The 21,765-nt window shown below is 40.3% G+C and overlaps 1 protein-coding gene across 2 annotated transcripts in view; it reads right to left on the bottom strand.

The window, feature by feature from the left end:
• Nucleotides 1-17,115: 17,115 nt before the first annotated feature.
• CNTN1 (contactin 1) overlaps nt 17,116-21,765 on the bottom strand; it is a 217,410-nt gene continuing 212,760 nt past the window's right edge. For both annotated transcript variants that reach the window (XM_040062019.2, XM_040062020.2), the window contains one exon: nt 17,116-19,703. In XM_040062019.2, the coding sequence (XP_039917953.1) occupies nt 19,624-19,703 (80 nt within the window). In that variant the 3' untranslated portion in view covers nt 17,116-19,623. The remainder of the gene's footprint in view (nt 19,704-21,765) is intronic.

Genomic DNA, 21,765 nt, shown 5'->3' with positions numbered 1-21,765 from the left:
TACTGGTTCCTTGTGCCACCAAAACTACGTGACTTTTCCTTTGGCTTTTTTTTACCAAAGAGAAGCATTTGCAAGGCTTACAGTGTTCCTGGAATCCCTCAGCTTTGACCAAAAGGCCTTTTTTCCCCAGCAGTCCTTACCAGTAGTCTTCTGCCATAAACTCTCTGTTTCTGTGCCAGGATAGCTTGCAGGAATGGGGCTTATATAAGGATATAATCGCTTGGGAAAGGAATGTAATTAAAGGCAACATATAAAGCAGTTAAAAAAAATCTTCTGAGGATGCTCAGCTGGCACAGTGAGAATCTTGCTGAGAATATTTAATTGTTTGCATTATTAAGTGCAGACAGGTTGGTTTTAATTCAAAACAAACATGGCAATTAAATAAAAAAAACTATGTCAGTACAACATTGTAGCTACAGAATTAAAAAAATGAAAATGTAGGAAACACAAATATTCAGGCTTTCAAAAAATGGGAAAGACTTACTGGATTAACGAGATAATTAAAAATAAACAGTCCTAAAGTTTTATATCAGCTACTCTATAAGGAACCAGATGAAACACTGAGGCAGCTGCCTTGATCGTTAATATTTTTTTATTTCTGTTTTTCCAGTTAAATGTGCAACAGAACATATTACATGATGATATCATATGCAAAAGAAACACTTGACAGATGAATTTACATTTATTACATTTTCTTTCCTACATGTCCTGTCTTACTATTAATTTTTGAAGCACATTGACATACTAATTTAAGTTTTTAGTTTCTTTTCAGAGAATATATGGACTTGAAAACAAGTTTGATAGAAATGTTTGATAGAAATACTGTCTAATATCAGACAGACTTATGTGAGGTATTGCCCAAATTGATCAGAAAAAGTCAAAGCTAATATTTTTTCAACTAACTGAGAAGGAAATCCAGACTTCCTCTGGAAGACACTACATAGCTCTATCTAGTATGTCTCTTCTATGGGTATTAACAAATTAACTTACTGTTATCTGAGAAAAGTAAGAAGCATTTAGCCCTGCTTGAGAAATGGGAAACCTAAGTAGGGAGATTGTTTGACTACCATAAATCCGAAGAAGAAAACTCCTTCAGAACCATCAGTAGTTGTCAGGAGCTCTGTATTTCTCACCGCCTGCTCAAACCTATAGACAGAATGATGCCATCCACTTCAAAGAAAGTACTTAATATCCTATTCTCTGGAATGGAGTTTTATAAAAAGGTGTATTTTTCCCCAAACTGAGCAGCTCCTCTTTTGGAGTCCTTTCCTGAGGTGCTGTATTTATTTCCACTATACCTTTATTGCATTCAGACACTGCTTAAGCCAAGTCTCAGAACAAATCAATTTTTCCCTTTTGTCCAAACTAGTCTGGGGAGGAGGGAATGGAGGGTGCTTGGATGACAGTGTTGACACTTGAGCTGCTGTGGAGAATCATGAACATGATGCTTTAATACGTAATCCCTGCTGACAGGTTAGAAATCAAAGCTCATTAGCACAGAGGGAAGACAAACATTTTAATGCCTCTGGATTCCATCCACTGCAATTAACACCACATACAGCATATTGTTCACCTAAAGCTGTAAATCACAGTAAAAAGTGTCATATTATGCACAGATACTGAAACCACAATAAAGAAAATGAGAAATGGCTTAGAAAAACTAGGGAATACCACATTTTTTCATATGACCAATTGGAAACTAAACTTAGCACTGAAAATACTTTAAAGCCTTGTAAGATGGATGGTCCTCAAAAATATGTCTGAAGGTCTCCATTTACCTGAATAAAAAACTGCATATCTGTAATGCTTGTGGGTCCAACCCAACCAAGGCAAGCAAGTAAGAATAAGGCAACGGTACTCCTGAAGTGAATATATGAACTTACATGCTTTAGACTGTATGGAACTTGATATAATTTTTGGTAGAAGTCTTATTGAATTTTTAAAGGCAAAATTAGTGACCCTTAAGTTCAAAGGACATCGAGAGCCCAATCTAAACCTGAATGTGACACGCAGGTAATGCAGATAACGTGGCACTATTTAAACTAGTGATTATTTCTGTGTATTTCTATTTACAGGTATTGGACCCCAGGAAGGGGAGTTGTTAGATTGTTGTTACTGTTTAAACTCATCATCAAATACACTGTTCAATTTTTTTTGTTTTAACTACTTGATGCAATGCAGGACGAGGCAGACCTCTTTACAAATCCTGTGCCCTGTTTGGCATCTTCTTATGGAGATAGTCACTTAATTGATCTCCCTTCCTTCCTGTTTAGGGCATTAGGTGCACACACCAACCAGTTGAGAGAGAGCTCTGAATTGAGAGAGAAAAGTGTTGGAAAGGGAAAGTGTAGTTCTGGTATATTTTGCAGCCCAAATGCTGAAACGTGTTTTTGGATAGCAGCGTCAGTGAAGTGGTGCAGTGGCCTGTGACAGCATTGGGGGTGCACAGGGCACCCTGATGGCCAGCACTCTGCTCAAGCAGACAAAGGAGGCTCAGGAAGCACCACCAACCTGCAGTCTCCGCCTGCTCAGCCACATCCCAAAGCCTCCTTGCTGGCCCTGCAGCAGATGATATTCTGAAAAATGTTTCTTCTTCTACCCAGGTGCATCACCATGCACTTGCTTCTCCCGTCTGCCTCAGCAAGGAGAAAAGCGGGATGGTAGGATGGTGCACGACCCCAAAAATTCCACATAAGCTACATCACCCTTCCCAGAAATTTCTGCTAGCCCATCTGCAAGCAGGGACCAGAAACATTTCAGAGGTCATCCCAGAACAGTTTTGGTTTTCCTGAGGGACAAACAGACCTTTTGACCCTCCTCTTTATCAGACTCACCTCTGTCCTGGCTTGGCCTGCCTATTGGATGTGATCTGGGTGAATCTGCGGCTCAGGAGGGATAGTGCAGCTGTGCAGCTCTGCAGGTGCTATCTAGTTACACGGAAAATTTCTCAATAATCTGGGTTTGGCCAGGTGTGGAGGAGAGCACCAGGTCTCTCTTTGGGACCTCCTTGTTGTAGTAGGATATAGGCTTGGCACTGGCCATATACAAAGCGTGGCTCTTCCCTCCAATTACCATTTTGAGCTGTGGGCCGGAAGAAGTGAGCTCTTGCTGCCAGTTCTTTTGTGTGCAGCTCCGGCAGAGAGGAGCCATCTGGGTGCCTGCCTGCTCCTTGGTGACAGAAGGAGATTCCTCTGAGTGGAGTCCCACTGCCTACCCCTTGGCTGGGGGGTGACTAAGGGACAGCACCCCACCCCAGCCCGCCCTTGGGACCCTGACTATGGGATCAGGCTCCTTATCACTTGCTGTTTTCCTGCTCCATGAGTCTAATGGTCCTATCAGCGGGGGCTGAAGTCTGACAGGAGCATGAGATGTGGTCCCTTCCCTGTGCCTCCTCTCGAGGATGTTTTGCTGCCTAGCAGTTAAAAAGAGGCATTATAATCCCTTAGGAGACAGCAGATCAGATCCTATTTGAGGAAGAAGCTGATACCACCAGCAACCTCAGCACTTCTTCTCCCATAGGACACCATTAACCCTGTCATGAACCCGAAGGTCTCAACATTCTCTGGACAGAGGACCACAACACAGCCCTGAAGTAGGTGCTTCAGGGCCAAGTGCTGGCAGAAATTCAGGTGTACTCCTTTGTCTGCTATGTCCTGATGGTTGCTCTGACCTGATCCCTGTTTGACATGTAAAGCTTTCTGTATCGAGGTTTAAAGGCAGAAATTTTTCCCTGAGCAGAAAACTTAGGTGTCTTACTTAGGTGGTCTAGATTTTCCTGCCAGATGCCTCCTCCTGCCTATTGTAGCTGTCTGCTTCATGTGTTGCAATCTCTGTCTTGCCCTTAGGCACCAGTAAAAGAAAAATAATAATCAAGTTTTATGTCAACAACTGGCTGGAAACAAACATATTTCTAACACACCATTATTTCTTGTCAGGTGGAGAAGAAAGGCCTTATAGCACAGCAGTAAGAACAAGCCTCACAAATGCCTCTGCTTTTTTTCATATTCCACAGGTATGCATCCAGTTAGAAACAGGAAACACATAGCAGAGTAAGGGGCGGCAAAATTTTGACCTTCATGCACGTTCTGAAGTGGTCTTTTCCCCGCTTCTCTTGTATTTTGATATATTACCCAAAGCACTCAATTACACATCTGAATTTCCTCAGCTTGTCAACAGAAATTTAAGAATTTGGCTCTTTTCCTAGAAGGGTATGGCTGCAGCTGAAGGAGAACAAGATTCTTACCATAGTTTTCTAATCAAGTGCTCTCTGTGGGCAAATATTCCCTGTCCCACCTTAAGTGTCTCTGAGGAAAGACACATGCTGTCCCACGCTCCATAGTCATCAATTATCTGAGCACTACCAGCAGCATTATTAAGACGGAAGAGAGCAGTTTCCCACAGATATGCTTCTCATTTGATTCTCATGTAAAATAATTTTCAATTAGCCAAGCAAATATATGCTGCAGGGAGCATATGAAGGCTGCTGGCCACAACTGGTGGGTGGGTAACTCTGCATATGTGGAGGGGACTCAGCATGGGCCTGGTAGGGGGGCTCTCATGGCATCAAAGTCCAACCTTCACACCACTGTGATTAATGGATCCCTTTTTGAAACCAGTGGCACTTTGTGAATGGCCTTCAGCCACTTCTCTTTGACTCCCCAGCCTCAGTGGCCACAATATTTACAGCTGTAGATCCAGTGATCATATGATTGAGCATGGGCAGCCTGTGGCACAGTGCATTGCAAAGGTTTAGTCCTGCTACTGTGCCACAGTGTACAGCTTTTACAGCATCTTTTACAGCTGAATGATCACAGGAGATTATGCACTTGTCTTCATATATTTCTGGAATCTGAATGAACCTGTGACAGCTGCAGCTGAACAAATGACTCCTCTGCATTATGGAGAAGACTGTGGCCAAAGAACCGACAGTGTTCTTTTCTTCCCTCCCTGCCTTCTGCACTCATCCTTTTGTAGTAGCCACCACTGGCAGGGGTTAAGCATTTCTTTCCTCTCTCTGTCACTCTTTGGGTAGGCAGCCTGTTCTCTCTGACACTAATGTACTAGTGAGTGTGGATTGCCCCAAGTTTATGGAAATATATGTGGAAGAAACCACAAGATTTATTAGCTGATCCACATGGCTGAATCTGCTGTGACACTTTTTTAGACACATATAATGAAGCCAAAAGCAGAGATCAACCTGCCTTCACCTGCTTGCTGCCTTTAGGACTTTCTCAGCAGCCCTGAAGTTTTGCCTGAAGTAACCCAAAACTGCCTCTTACATTGTCATTCTCATTCTGTGGGGCTCACAGCAGTTATCTGGTAAAAAGTAACCCAAGACATTTCCAAAAACAAATTAAATAAAGCAAGTACCAACAATCAAAGACACACCGATTCTGTGGGCAAAACCCATAGCAATTTATTGGCTGTTTACATTCCTTCAAAAATCTCACCACTTACTCTACAGATGTGTTTTGGTGGCAGCATTTTGGGCAGCAGCCAAGTAAGGATAAACACAGAGAGCTGGTGCATATAGGGAAAGCACAAGAAATGGAGGAAGGAAAATAAAAACCACACATGCACATAGAAAATCTAAAGGATTTTACAAGAAGATCAGGAAATGGGAAGAGTATTTAGAAAAAAAGTCTGTAGTCATTGAGCATTAGGAGTGGCTTTTCTGAGAGGAGGCGTCACAGCACCAGGACATGAAAGGGATGGCCACCCAGTGGGCAGGCAAGTGTGACCTCTGCTGTCCACATCGACCTGGCATGAAAGCACAGGCAAGTGCTACCGGGCTGTGTTAGCATGGCCCTGAGCTCATACTTAGATGCAGCTGTGAGGAGAGCTCTCAGCCCAAACCTGGTTTATGTCTGACCAGCCTGAGGCTAGTGAAAATGCTGGGTTTGTCTGCCTCAGTGTCTATGGGCTTGGGTAAAATAACTTGGATGAGCCACGAACTTATGGGCCACACTGGTTGACAAACTGGATGAATTGGTTAAAGACTAGGATTTCCCAGAATACAATTATTTCATTATCAATTAGAGGGAAGGTGTGTTTGGACTTTCAAGGTTCTGAAAAATGTTAAAATGTCTCCAAAAAGGAAAGCTTGGACCATGCCCTTTTCTGACAGCTATTTTCTGCTTTTCCACTACTTCCTCCTGTCTCAGTTTTACTGCTAAATCCTAGACCAGTGCCACAACCTAGTGCTTCTCTCCTTTGAAAAATTCCCAAATCTAAGTCGTTTCCCTTCTCACTTTTCCAAAGATCTCCCTTAGAAACTTCTGCAAAAGTGATGGTTTTAGAGTAGTTAGCTAGAACCCAAAAGTGTCTGAACAGATACCCAAAATCAAGATTTGGTATGTACATGCAGACCTGATATCTGAAAATACCCACCAGTATCAAAGAACAGCCAGGTGAAGATACATCAAGAAGAGAAACCAAAAGCTAGGATGCTGTAGAAATTGCTTAAATTTCAGAAGGACCAAGCACCCAGTAAATTCCAAACTCCAGTACAAGAGATAGACAAAAAAGGCAAAATTACACTGGCTCTGAATGTGAAAGCCAATTAAATGTATTTTCCTGAGTCACTATTTGATGCTGCTTGTCACTGTATCTACCGATTACTCATTCCTTCTGCAAACCATGCTTGTGCTTGCCATGCTAAAGCGCACAGTGTTATCCAAATACCCCAGATGCTGAAGCACAAGCCTGTTGCATTTTGTTGCACAAGGAAGAGATATTCTATGCTATGTGTATATAAGAGTACTTTTTCTTATTCTTCTGTGTAAGGGAAAACAACGCACAATTTCCACCTTTTAGAAATAATTCTCATGCTTTTATTTAAGTCTTTCAGGCCCTTATCTACAAGGAATGATAATTCTAATTCCTTGCATTACTGAACTGTTGCAGGTTGAAATCCATTACACATGGTGAAATGCTCTCATACCATTAGTAAAACACTAATGACGAATACCCAGATATGTAACTTGTTACCAGATTACATAAATTAAAAGTCACCAACCTGGTTTACCAAACCTACTTATCTGATTACTATAATCTGATGAAAATACAACTTAACCCCAAAATATGTTGCCTCTGGATATTTTAAGATCAGTGACTGATGTTACCTAAAGATCAAATATGACTCCTGGTTGCTTGTTAGGATGTACTGTGGAGTGGACTGTGACACAGTGAACTGCTGCTGGCAGAGGTTTACAGTCCCTGTAGTCTAAGCTGTAAGTTCAGCTCTGGTATCACAATCTTGAGCTTTTCTTTTCTTTAAACCTTCTGCCTCAGGAATGCTCCCACTGTCACCACCATTGCCCCACTGGGCAGGGAAGCCTGCCCAGTGCATGGCTCGTGCTCTGTTCTCTTGCTGGGAGTCAATGGGGGAGGCTCTGGTACGATGCTGCAAAGGCCTTGACTGTCCTCTTTTTCTTGAGACCAGAACCAGAACGTACCTCTTGCTGTTCAAAAGAACATAATTACAGGTAAGTTTAATCTTGCTGGCTTATTCCCCTCTATCTGCGTATCAGCTCAGCGTACAGCATCTAATGGAAATCCAGTATTTCCACAGTCCTCAGCACTGTACCACAAGCATAAGTAGGAGGTGTGCAGGGTGTGAGGAATGTATTAAAAGCATATATATTTGAATGCCTAAATGCCTGCATTTGCCAGCCTTGCCTCCCTGGCTAGTCAGTGCAGACAGAGCGTCTCCCCCAGCGGGCAAGTCAGAGCCTATATCCAAGGCTTCTCTCTGAGTCACCCCCAGAGGTGTTACCCTCATCCTCTGACTCTGAAGGAGGAGAGGGAGACTTACTTCTCTATGTAGGCATCCCAGTTCAGTGCATAAGCCTTGTCAGTGTTACTGTTCTCCATCTTTCCTGGATATTTTCTATTTTAATTTCTTAAGGGAATTAAAAAAAAAAAAAAAAAAAAAAAAAAAAAAAAAATGGTGAAAGAATCACAGGTATTACCAGCATTTGAACTAAACCCAGACTAGAGAAAATAGACTCTTGCCACATTGGCTTAATGGAGAAACAAGCCCTGGCCAGGAATGTGTGACAGCAACGTCTAAATCTGAAAGCTGGACTGGGATGATACACCATAAAGCCAAACTTCCCGACTTCTAATGAATCCTATGGCATGTGTAGGCCCATAAGCAAGTGCTCCATACATGGGAGGAAACTGGTTGTTTTCCAGCGCATCCTCAACTCTATGTAAACCAGGAGGTGAGCGACTAAAGAAAGATCCAAAATGAGATACCAGATAGTTCTTTCATCCAGTTTTAAATATATGAATACATAAATCAATGTGCATGTTTATGTGTCTGGCTCCAATTAATAAGCACCCGTCCTATGCCTTAGGCTTCCTGACAAGCATCAGAATTAATAATTTAATACATGGAAGAATGATAATCTTGTGGTTAAGTAATTTGAAAGTTGGATCAGTTCTTGGCTCTGCCATAGATTTCCTGTGTGACTGTGGGCAAGTCACTTAATCTCCTTGGCCAAGTACCTCAAAGGTATGTAGGTACCTGATCCCACCAGTTAGGCGCCACTGCTATCTTCAAAACAGCATTGCTTAGCTGTTCCTTTAGCTGGTAGGTGTCTGATTTCTCTCAGTAGGCATAAACAGGCTTTGCTGACATCATCCTACAAATTAATGAGCCACTTCGAGGCCTTATTCAATTTCGAACTCATAGGTCCCCACTGTGTCACAGCTGGAAAAGCTGGCTTTCGGCTCATGGGACCCTGCGGGGAGGGGCAGAGGATGTGCCTGCCTAGCTGGAGAGAAGCAAATAATTTTGGCTGGGGAATCACTGTCTTTTTGCAAGATCTTTGGCTGCTAGAAGTCCTTTCTCAGCTGGGAAGGCTTTTTCCCATCCATCACTTATCCGGACCCCTGCACATTGAGTTAGGTAGCAGGTAATCTCAGTATAGGGGATGTTATAGGAAGGACAGAAGAGAAGGACAGAGGCCTTAGCCTGCGCCAGGCCAATACACCCTCTGCGCCCCATGGAAGGGGAGCAGCTGTGTCTGGGCAGTGTCAGCCTGCTCACAGCAGCCCAGCAGTGCCTGAAGGCTGTGTCTCTTGACTCACTGTCTCCTCTTTGCCGTGAGCACCTGTTGCCCTCCCTTTCCCTTTCTCCTAGTGCTGCTGACTTTCCAAGGTGGAAAGTTGTTGCTCATCACTACTGCAAGTCCTCATAACAACAGCAATGGTCAGTTCCCTACTGAGTCCCCAGGGGTGTTGGAGATGTGATCTGAAACTCAGAGCAATTAAAAAAACCCAAAAAAACCAAAAAACAAACAAACAAAAAAAAAAAAACACAAAAAAAAAAAAACAAAAAAAAAACCAAAAAACCCCAAACAAACAAAAAAAACACCCCACCACCAACAACAAAAAACCAACAAACAAAAAAAAACAACAAAAAAAACCAAAAAAAAACCCCCACCACCGAACATATTTGCCCTTGTGACAGACTGGAGGGACATTGACCAACTCAGTGAGAGGAAAAATCATGCATTCCTCCTATTTCCAGCTAGTGTCTGAGGGTGGTGTGCAAGGCATCTTGGCATTCACTGACCAGAACTGTTGCTCAGAGGCCCCTGCCCATCTTTCCAGAAGGACCTGGAAACCTGAGCAGCCCCAAGTAAATCCCAGGGTGCTGTGCAAAGGGGACAGCCATAGGGAACTGCTTTCACATTTTGCTGTATACTTTTCCAAATTCCTTTGGAAGAAGAATGATATTTTTAGACTCGAGGGTTTTAGACTTTGAGGACTGGATTTAAAAAAGTCAGTCATGTTGTTCAGGTCTTTAGCATACCTTCTAAGCGCAGCCAGTTGTACTTGATCCAAAGAAAGAATAAGAGAAATTTTACATGGAGGAAAGGAGTAAACAGAAAATACAGAACTGAAATGATTTAGTGATTTAAGAAATTATTCCGGCTAAAAGCTCACTTACTCTGTTAGCTCTTTTAAGATATTGTAAACTGATCAAAATTATATAGAAAATTAGATTTTCCATATGTGCTTTAATGGTTTCCATTAGAATGTGTAGCTGCTAAATTTCATTAACCATACATGAGAAAACTGAAAATCTCTGAGTACAGCTGAAAGGCACTGAGCTACCAAGGTGAGGAGATTTCAAGCTGATTTCATGCTGTTCCCTGAAGTCAGGGTACTTGTGGATGTGCAGGGCTGTCTCTACTGCATATGTTGTGGCGGTAGCAGCTTCAGTGGAGGAAAAAGCAGGCGCTAGTGGTTATTTCTCCTTCTGCTGAAAACACAGAGCTCTCTTCTTGTCTCTTTTACTGGCACAGCCAAAGGAGTGAGCCTGCTTGCAGCTGCTGCCCACAAGAAGGAGTTCCCAGCATGAGGCATGAAGACCTTCCCTAGGAAAGCTTTGTCATTCCCTGCACAAATGCCAAACAAACCCCATTCTCTCCCAGTAACAATAACAACTTGGTGCTTCAGTCTTTTTTCTGTTCCCTGTTGTGCAGTTGTAGCTTCTCCCTTCCTACCAAAGTGTACTCAGGGAGGTACAGAACAATTACACAACAAATCTCAGCTGTGGCCAGGAGGGCAAAGGCTTTCCCAGCCTTGCAGGTGAGGCTCTGTGAGATGTCAGCTGGGATCACAACTCCCCTGGCTCTCGGGTAGATTCAATAAAGCTGGAATGAAAGCCAGCCTCACTGAGTTCATTGCAAAGTTAAATAGACCGGAGTTTGACAAATGAACTCCCCTGACACACATTACAGGAGAGAAGTTAGGTTCAAGGTTCCTCCTGTGCCTCCATGATTTCAAGGAGTGCAGCATGACAAAAATGAAAATTTAGGAACTCCTTTGTGACTTTTAAAGTTACCCAGAAAGAGCTTGGGATGCATGGATTGGGACATTACAAAGACAAACAAACAAACAAACAAAAATAGGCAGGAGAGTCATAAAAATAATACAACTTTCAGAAAATAAATATTTTAGAAAGGAAAGCAATTCTTTTATACCACTGCTGTGTGCATCCTCCAGAATCAATCTCAGTCCCGGTCTGCTGTCATTACAGTCAGCAACACCCACAAATGCCTTTAGGCAGGATCAGGTCTTGTGTTGTCCTTCTGGGAAGGTTTTTTTTAATGGATAATGTGATGAATAGAGTAAAAAACATGCTAGTTAACTCTTCCCCTTCAGCCCAAGCATTAGAAAAGTTGCTTTTTTTTTTTTTTTTTTGACAGTTGATCCAGCATGCAGGCATTGACTAAATAGTGGATGAAGATTTAGCCAACAAATTAATCTACCTGTAAATGGAACACTGGTCACAAAATATGGCAGAAAGGTTCCATGACAGCTCTTACACTACCCTGGGCCAAAGTGAAGGTTTTTCCTCTTATTCACTGGTAGAAATCAACTGTTTCCTTATGGCTTTGAGCCACCTGGTCTAGTGGAAAGTGTCTCTGCCCATGCAGGGGGGTTGGAACTAGAAAATCTTTAAGGTCACTTCCAACCCAAGCCGTTCTACGATTCTGTGATCATGCTTTATTGTTGAAGTTTTGAGTATATAGCCATTGCTCTCCGTGCTGTATTTTACAGGCACATAAGCATGAAACACTTTGTGAGCTTTGTCATTAAAATACCTAATGATAAGCATTTAGAAATAGTTTATTAACATCTGGCAGTCATCAGCTTGTAATGAGAGTTAATTTTAATATGTCCATTAAAGAAAATTACTTTTTTATGCATAATGGACAGAAAAGTTAGCATCCATAATTGAAGAAAAATTTTAACATATTCTTTCTACATATTTTCCTTATTTTCCTTGTTTTTTAGAAGTGAGTTACTTTTTGCTTCTGGTTGAGCACACATCTTGCTAAGAAAAATAATGGAGGCTTCCTGTTATGAGCCAAAGGAAGTAAAAAATAATCAAAGATATTTTAAATGGGTATTGTCAAAAAATCACATAATGCTTTTTCACGCGTCCTTAATGAAGTGTACATTTTCTTTAGCTAGATTTTGCTTGCAGTTATACCAGAGAGAAGCAAGGTGATTTTATATTTCGTATAGCTACTATTCAATCCCTTTACACAGTTCTATCAGTGGTTTGGACACAAAACTAACTTACAGGTCCTGTCCATATCTACTAATGGGATGAAGAGCTACAAGATGTAATTTATTTTTTCCTATTTATCCCAGGAAGTCATCAGAGAACACTAAGGCAGTGAAAAACTGTTATTTAGTAAGTCAGGAATAAGGAAATCAGAAAAGACACCTCCACTTTCTACAAATAAACATGAAAAAAACTTAAATTAATGATCATATAGTTGTAATTTTAGAAAAGGATCTACTAAATGTGAGATCTCCCATTTTTAAAGGTGAGAAATTTTTAAAGGTGAGAAATGGAGTTGACTTCCCTGGAATTTGATTTTCTATACTAATTCTCACCACACATGACTGTTTTTGGCATAACATCAACATTATCATAGTTTATATGCAATTATTCTCACAATAGGTTCTTTTTCATTAATTTTTGAGAAGCTAATACTGTCAACAAGACTTTGCCTTGTTACTGGTATCATTAGAAAGAATCTTTTTACTTTTCAGTTTGTTATTCCTCTAGTGGTGTATTCCACAGTAGCAACTCCTTCATTTCTGTGGCCCTGAGTTTCATCTAGGATGGTACAAACTCAATTTCTCTTGAGCAGACATCCCACAAGATTTTACTTTTGGTATAAGTTCAAGCATTTCACTGATAATCTAAGTTTTCCAGCATTTCAAGATCTTGAAACAAACAAAAAAAAAAAAAAAAAAAAAAAAACCAAAACACATAGGTTGGTTGCCTTCCTTAGGGCACACGGTTTTCCACAGTTTCCTTTATAGCCTTAGGAGGAAGCTCAGCCACCCAGGTGTTCCCACCTAGCTTCAGCAATGAGCACAGCTGAGGTGAGGGTGATCAGCCTGTCTCAGGGCTAAATGGCTCATCGGTACGCCTGCCAGACATAGTGCTGGCCATGGAGGTACCTGAGCTGGGGTGGAGTAAGTTGTCCATGGCACATAAATCCTTAATTGATGAAAACACCTTGTCATTCAACACAAAGCCAATCTTAGGTATATTCCCCCCCTCATTCTGCTATGCAGTGTGTCAGAATAAATGCTGGCATCCAAATATCTATCATGTTCATTATGAAACTAGATTAGAAATTGCATATTGGCCATTGGGTAACACATAACATGTGTTTTTGTTTATTTTGCAGAGCACATGGCTTCAAGTTCTTTAAGATGCCCATGACACTGATGTCACATCTTTTTAAATCACTGGAATAAATCCTTGATCTTCCAAATCTGATTCAGAGCTTTGGGAAGAAGCTTATGCAGGGCTTGACAGAGTAAGTCATGCTCTTTGTTGTACCAGAACTGTACCTGTGAAATTGAGTGCTTGCAAAATTTCTTGGACACCTGGATAACCATAAAGGAATTTTTCCTTGTTTTAGAGCTTAATTAGTGGTAATATTTCCTACTGATGGCTTTTTATTACCAGTGTTCAAGTTCCTATTCAGTTTTTCTTTTGAGAGAAGGAAGAGAGAAAGGGAAAAGGGGGAGATGAATGAGGAAAAGGAGAGAGAGATAACAACAAAAACAACAACAAAAGAATAAGAAAGAAAGAAAGAGAAGCTAAGTATTTTGATGATGGAAATATCTATTTTTGTTTGTGTTTGCTGGAAGGCTGTGTGGTGGGAGAGCACTGGCCAGAAGCTACCAAGTTATCAAATTGCAGCAAGGACATCCTGGAAGATGCCAACTAGGGAAATAAACTGTGTTAACTAAATTCATGCCCCTATGCCCTGTGTTCCTGACAGAGTGAAGGCTTATAGCTTGCTGAGTATTGATTAGAAAAAGACTAAGCCAGCTATTATGCTGTTTCTAGATTTAAAAAATCCTGTTTTCCTATGTCCCAGACTCAATAAACCCCAAAGGAGCAGGTTATTTTGTTGTATGCCAACACACAGTTACTAACAGTGAAAATTAATGCTATTTTCTAGATCATTTGTATTAGCACATTTGGCTCGGTCTTGACTGTTTGAATTAGATTCCTCCCTTACTTACATAGAATTGTTTTACCCACTTCTGTACTGCTGTCTAAGTCATCACCTCTGCAGCATCACAGAAGCCAGCACTGTAGGTTGATGATAGAAATGTTTGCTGAGCCAGAACCCAGTGGAGTCATTCTGTGTGTACTTTCTTGGCTCTTGGAACACAAAGTTGAACCTGCCTGTATAAAAGCTGCCACATAAAACTGCAGAGCCTCCCTCTGTTGTTTTGGGCTTTTTTTCGATTGAGGTATTAATTTTTGTCAGGTTATGTTACAATCCCAGTGCATGCTTTAACCTACTTGCACAAGGCTCACATATATAAATACACCCACCCCTGGAGACCCTTCTGTATCATTCCATCGTGAGCTTTTTACTAGGGATAAATCAGGTACTGAAGCTGCCTGAAGGGTCTTGTAATCTGATGCCAGAGGAGACATCACCGTGGCTTTGGCACATGAGTGAGAGGCCTGCAGTGCTACTTAGGTGCTCTCTCAGAGGAGGCTTAGAGAAGCATCATGGAGAGCTGGATGATTTTCGGCAGCTCTTTGAGCTGCAGGTAGATTTACAGGGAGTGTGATATGCATTATTCTGTCAGAGTATAGTTAAATAAGGATCCATAACTAACTGCTTCAGTCCTGTAACAGAGATCTGACAGATGCTTATTTCTCAGTATCTATAGCTAAAAACCTTCTGAGCAGAGAAAACAATATATGACTTCATGAATGTTACTGGCTTGTCATAGACTCACAAGACAAGTAATAATTTAATGTTGAAGTGCAAATGGTGGGTCAGCAAAAGCCTCATCACAGAGTCTTTCCCTAAAGCCCTGTGCATGTCTTCACTCCCTTCTGAACTGCAGATGGAGATAAATCAGTAGTAAGGACTGAGCTTTTGTGGAACCTACAGTAACCCTGAAGATTTTAAACTGTAAACTAACATCCCAACTTGCACCTGGTAGTGCCAGCCCTGTAACACAAACTCCTCCACTGCCAAGTGGTTGTCAGAGGCTCTGCCGTGGCTCAGGGCTGTGCCATCTGAAAACCAATCCTGGGAGAAGCACTGGCCAGGAACAGTGCCTAATGAATGGTGTGGGCAGTACAAGATTTGAGCATCTTGGAAATGCCATTTGGTTCCACCAGTCCAATTCACCTACCATGTCCCATGAGTGCTACCATGCTGCAGGCAACTTCAGGGTAGCCGTTCATCGAGAGCTGTCTGGATGGGGATGAATTCCCTGAATTTAGTGCCTCTGGGAATTTGATATTTTTTAATGTGTTTCTCCCTGTGAGAATCAGAAATGTATGTCAATGTGCAGCTAGCACAGTTATTGGCATGTGGGTCCAAGCTGCTGTGCACTTCCGAAGGCTCTTCGCTTCAGGGCTCACTGGATATTGAAATCCTCCTTGTTCACATCATATGGACCTTTATGTTGGAAGATACTTGCTTCTCTCCTCCCACTGAAGAGAATTCAGTGGCTTGTGCTGGATGTATTGTTTCTGAGGCCAGGGCACTGTTTCCATGTCTGGCCAGAGGCTTTGTTCTCTGAGGACAACAGCTCTGCTCGCCGGTGTGCTTGCCTGAGCTGGACTACTTCAATGCAATGGAAACACTTCTCTATGTGCTGCTTTCTGCAGGCATCAAATAACTGAAGGACAGGTAAATAGCTGCACCATGACAGCCATGAGGAAATGATGCCCAGTCAGTATCTTTGTATTCTCTGTTTGGATTTGCCTTTTTGCTAGCAAATGATATTACATATTGTCATGTCTCCTGCCTGTTTTGAGAAAGAAATTATGCCATACCTTTTTGTGAAGCAGACAGTTGGTGGCTGTGACAACACCATAAAGACTAAAGGCATCAGGTGTTAAAGACATGATTAGATTCTTTAAATATAGACCAGAAGAATCCAGTCATCAGTGCTCACTAGGGCTTGCCTGTTGAAGTTACCATATAAATCATGAGCTTCCAAAGTGTTTTGGAGAATAAACATTGGCATAACTTCCAGTATTATTCATATTAATCAAGAGAATAAACCACAGTCAAGACCAGCTAAGGTGAAGGACGAAGGACGTGTCTTTTCATGATCTTTAGACCTCGTTAATTGGCACTGAGGTAAAAGATGAATGTGTTAACCTGGCAAGAAAAGACAGTGCTACTTCTCTTTGAGATGTGAACACCATCTTTTATTTTCCATTCATGAGGATTTTTGTGCATTCTCTCCTTTCTTCTGTTTTCGGAAATAAAAAATAATTTTTAACTGGCAAAGCAAAAGGAATTAGTGGTAGAAAAGTTAAAAAGACAAATGGATCATATCTGGAGGAAAAGGAGAAGGGTGCAGAAGTAGGTGGGAAGGGACAGCAAGGACAGCTGACCCTGAACTGATCAAAGGGGTATCCCAGACCGTAAGACACTTTCCTCAGCATACAGAGCTGGAGCAAGATGAAGGAAATGAGGAACAGTTGGAGTGACAGCATCTGTCTTCCGCAGTCACTGTTACCCATGATGTATCCCTGTTTCCCTGGTAGGGAAAGACAGCTGAACACCTGCCTGCCCATGGGAAGTGGTGAGTGAATCCTTTGTTTTTCTTTGCATCTGTGTATTGTTTTTTCTTTTCCTGTTAAGCTGTCTTTATCTCAATCCATGAGCTTTCTCATTTTTATTCTTCTCATGATTTTCTCCCCACTCATGATCAAGCAGTGAGTAAACAGCTGTGTGGGGCTTAGTTGGTGGTTAGGGTTAAATCACAACATACATCTACTGGAACAGAAAATGTTGCCTCAAAAAATACTCGCCTTAGTTATCTCTTGCTTCCAAAAGTGCCAAAAAGCTCTCAGGATGATCTCTGTTACAGATTTTACATCTTTCTATCACCTACAATCAAAGCAAATAATCCAGAAAAGCTCCTTAACTCCTGCAATAGTCACAAGAAGGCAGGGCAGGGATACACAGGACTTCATTCTAGCCCCGCCTTTATTATCACAGATGACCACATCACTGTTATGAAATTAGAAAGCTCCAATTCAAAAGACAGTTGTAATACTTTGAGTAACATTAATACATTTATTTAATTGTCATTTACTTTTCATTCATAAAAAGGACAAAGCACAGTCCTGTTCTACTCATTTGAAAATAAAAGATAAAAAGGAACTAAAAAACCAGTTCAATATTCATCAGTATCAAATAATAGCAATATCAATTTTCCTGAAATATAAAGAAACAACAAATATGTCTATCTATATAAACTTTAATTAAGAACCTTGCATTTTAAAGCAGATGATACATTAGTTAGTTTTCCTTGACAATTTCAACAATTTGAAGCTGAAGGTCCCAGTCAAATTTACACAATTATGTGAAACAGAAAAGTCTCCAACTATCTGATCAGTATGTGACACCTACTTCATCCATGTTGCTGATTTAAAAAAAGAGAAGTGGCTTTCCTTCCCAGGTAATTTCCATGCAAAAATGAAGAGTTTTGCTTCTTACACCATGTATTAGAAAAGTAAAAGGCAATCATGCATTTGGCAAAAGATGTACTTGTGGTTGTATATTATATAAAAATGAGTCATACTGCAAAAGAACAAAACCAAATGAAACACAGTGAAACACATTTTTTTGTACAGAAGGCTTATAGCATATAAGTTTCTTATGTATGAAGACAGCTCATTTATCTTTCAAATAATTATACAATTTATGAAACTCAGTAGTGTTTGACACTTTGACATTCCTCTGTAGGGGAGTTATCACTTTTGCCTATTTAAAAAATTTTCATCTTGTAACAAAGAGTTAAAATTAAATTAAAACCATATTATTGATATTTATTAATGAAGACTCTACACTTTTACATGTAAATATATAGTACAAAATTATACAAATAAAAGAAAGGGGTGTAAATTATTAATAGACCTATCCTTGCTTCATGTAAATATTATTATGGACCTCTACAGTATCAGTTCTAAAAAGATAAAATCTATTTCTAAGTAGCTAGCAAGGTTGTGCTAATAAAATATGATTCAAAGCTTATAATTCTTGAAGCATCAGACATTGCACTATTACTTGAGCCAGCTGATTCAACATCACTGTTTCTTCATCATTCACACTCAAACTAATTCCCAGCATACCATGGAAAATGAGAGGAATTTGCATTTCTTTAACAACTTAAAAAACCCCAAACAAACCAACAAAGAAACCCAGCACTGAAACACTCTAGACACAGTCAGAACAAAAACATTCTCTGTCTCTAATAGAGTTCCCATTTTGAAAAGGCCATAGTAAACATGTAGCTTTGACTAACAGTTGGGATCTGACTTTCACGTACTAACACACAGTTGGATCATCCAGTACTCTATCAAATAGAGAAATGGTCTCAGAACTTTAAAACTCTTATTTACAACACTATGAACATTAGAATAATATCAAGTTCTTGAAAAAGCATATAGTTCTCCCAAATGTACGCCTTCAATACAGGAAGGTAACACCTGGTGTCTGCAGCATAAAAATGTAAATATAATAATTTTTTTCACTGTGCTACTCTGCTTTTGCCATTTATTGTATATCTTTTTCTTTTTTTATATTTTAAATCTTTTAACTTTAAAAAATAACATACCTTTCCTACCATTTCATGGTCCACTTGGCTGATCTTAGCATGGACTTCATCTCCAAACTCCTAAGTGTTATATTGCTACCTTAATAATAACAATAGGAATAAGACTAAATCAAAACCAATACATTACGCTGCTTCCCTGAAAGCTGACATTTGACTCCCAAAACCAGCAACAATTACCGTAACAGAATTTTTCAACAGAATTCTTTGAAGAGAAGAATATAATAAATCTTGGGTCAGTGAAGCACAGGTAAATTCCTTTAAGCTGAGCATGCTATCCATGCCTTGTGTATTCTGAACATACTTAAAACAAACAAACAAAAATCCTTATCACTGACTTTTATTTCAATTCCTTCAAATTCTATCCAATAACCTCAAGAAATATAGCTCTAAATAATGAAATGTTTTTGCTTTGACTGTCTCTCTAAAAACCAGTAATCCCAATGAATGATGACGGGGCTATTCAAAAATATGCAGTACACGAAACATATAGGATAGTACAGACAGACGTAGTACTCTTACATTTATCACATACAATCAACATTTCAATCTCTATTATATTTCACAATTTGTTATTCAAGTTAAAGCACCTACGTATGGTGATTTTACTTTCACTGTACAGCCTATGTTATTGGGTTTTAACACTGTAACTTGCCCCATTGGACCGAATCATGCAACTGTCACAGATCAGCATAAGTGTTTTATAAGGCATATTGGAACAAGTTAAAAATATTTCTTAGCCGTTCAAAAGTTGATTTACTTCATGAAGGAGTTCCTGGATGCCTCAGTCCTCTTAAAGTTCATAGGAAATTGGTAGGGTAATTCTTTTTAAAGTGTAATTTATTTGGCTTAGGATGGTGCCACAGGAATCAAAAAGAATCGTGGTCCTCATCTTCATAGGGAGTCCTTTGTGTTAGGTGGAGGACAAAGTGAAGCTAGCTACATTCAGAATCCCGAGCAGGCAAGGACACCCAGGGCAGGCACCACAAGGACCAGAAGCAGAGTTGGTACTCCAACAGTGGCACCTGTGCATCAAACAGAAAACAACACAGTATTAGTCTTACTTGGTCTTACTTCAGCACTACTTGCAGTAGGGGGAATAATCCTGAGGTCCACAGAGTATGGAGGCTGGAAACCAGCTGGCACATCTCAGCACAGCCCCTACCTGTATGGATAATCTGAAATGGACAAAGAGACTAGCTACAGTAAGGCAGAGGACTCACTCTTTTCTTCTGCAAGAGCTGCGTGTTTATGCAGCATGTTTATACAAGAAACAAGGCCATTCAGGACACATCAGTGCATTTTGATTTGTTCAGTCCAACAAGCTAGGAGGTTATTATACCAGGAGGCAAAAGGTCAAAATAAATATTTAAGCATGTGAAAACAAAATTAATTGAGTCTTTGAAATGTGACAAAGCAAAGAGACACCTTTGAAAATGTTAATGCTCACATGAACAGCAATAATCTGAGAGATGTCAAAGAGCCCGGTCCGTTTGTTTACCTGCCAGATTACAAAGTCCAGATGGCTGACTTCTAGCATCATGGCATTTACGTCTGTTAAAGCCACAAGGCTACTTCTTAAACAAATATTTTAAGACATAAAATATTAATCTACAGCTTACAAACTTTACATGACTCACTCTGGCAAACAGAAATAAGAATAGATATTGTTAAGCAGTTGTGTTGTGATGGTCCAGCTCCCTGTGAAGAAGCATCTATGTGAGAAAATAACTCATCCAAACTGTGCCTGGCTGTCAGTCTTGGAGATGGGCCAAAGGAGCCTGAGAACTGGCTAGTCTTTCATCCCAGCATGGTTGATGGGCAGTGCAGGACCCAGCTTACTGCTCAGCTTGCTGTTGAACACTAAGCACAGAAATGCTTGTAGCTGGTGCTGACAGTCCTGAGGCGCTGCTGGAACAGGCCCACTAGACAGCTCTCCAGAAAATGTCAAATAAAGAAGAACCATATCAAGAAGGCAATACACAAACTGGACAGCAGAGATTTCAGCAGGCCTAAAAACATGCACAGCACGACAAACTGTGAAGATACAGGGGTATATTCATCTTATTGTTTAGTGATTTATGAGGCACATTAACATTTAGTTTTTATTCCTAAGTATCTAAGTAGTGGCTCTTAGTGAATGAAGCCATAGGGAAAAAAAAAACAACCAGGTTTTATGTTTAAGAATATCCATAGAAAATGTATTCTGCTTTTGTCAGACCAGGATAATGCAGCTGAAAGACACAAATAAATATTTTGAACATTTCTAATAGAGGAGAACAAGACAAAAAGGTTGCTGACTGAAGTTGAATGATGTGCAAGTACAAGGAAACATCTGTTTGCATGTTGCTATTCTACAAAGAGAAAGCAATAATAAAACTTTCCCTGAGATGTGCTTACTGGCTCCAGAATAGTTAGCAGTTCACCTCATTATAGGGGTTCTTTACCAGGTTTAGACAATGTTGCAGAGATGTATTTACCAGCTTTCTTAAATAAAGCAAGTCCTACCCTTGAACAGCACATTAAAAGGATAAATGCACATTAAACAGATAATATTTTTCTTTATTGTTAGATTACTGACCTACATGTGAGGATCCATACCTTACTGGAAACACTATTCACCATTGCAAGACAGCCAGTACACTCCTGTGGCTCATGAATGAAAGAAAACTTCTGCCTAACAACAAACTACAAGATTTAATTCTGTGCAGTAATGCAATTGTGATCTGTCAGGTAAAAAAAAACCCAAACAAACCAACCTTTAAAAGCTAGAGAAATGCCAGATAAAGACTTAATGGACGTGTACAAATAAACATGTGGATTAACATGTAAATTAACACGTAACATGTAAATTAAAAGAGAAGGATTATTAAGCTCCCTATGAAGTCTGGCCAGGTATGAGCTGAATATATGTATTGCCTAAAGATTCTTTCTCTCCTCAATGTTACAATGTGTGATCTCTCCTCTCAACCAGCATTTTATGTATCCAGAGTGCAAGCAATTGCAAACTAAAGCCATCAAAGTCAGTGTCAAAACCAAATCAGCATCACACAACCCAACTGCCACTCTAATGCACCATGTGTGAAC

This window comes from Hirundo rustica, chromosome 4, assembly GCF_015227805.2.
Source record: "Hirundo rustica isolate bHirRus1 chromosome 4, bHirRus1.pri.v3, whole genome shotgun sequence".
Lineage (NCBI taxonomy): Eukaryota > Metazoa > Chordata > Aves > Passeriformes > Hirundinidae > Hirundo > Hirundo rustica.
The sequence above is the reverse complement of the archived record's forward strand: the minus strand, read 5'-3'. Positions and strand labels throughout refer to the sequence as shown.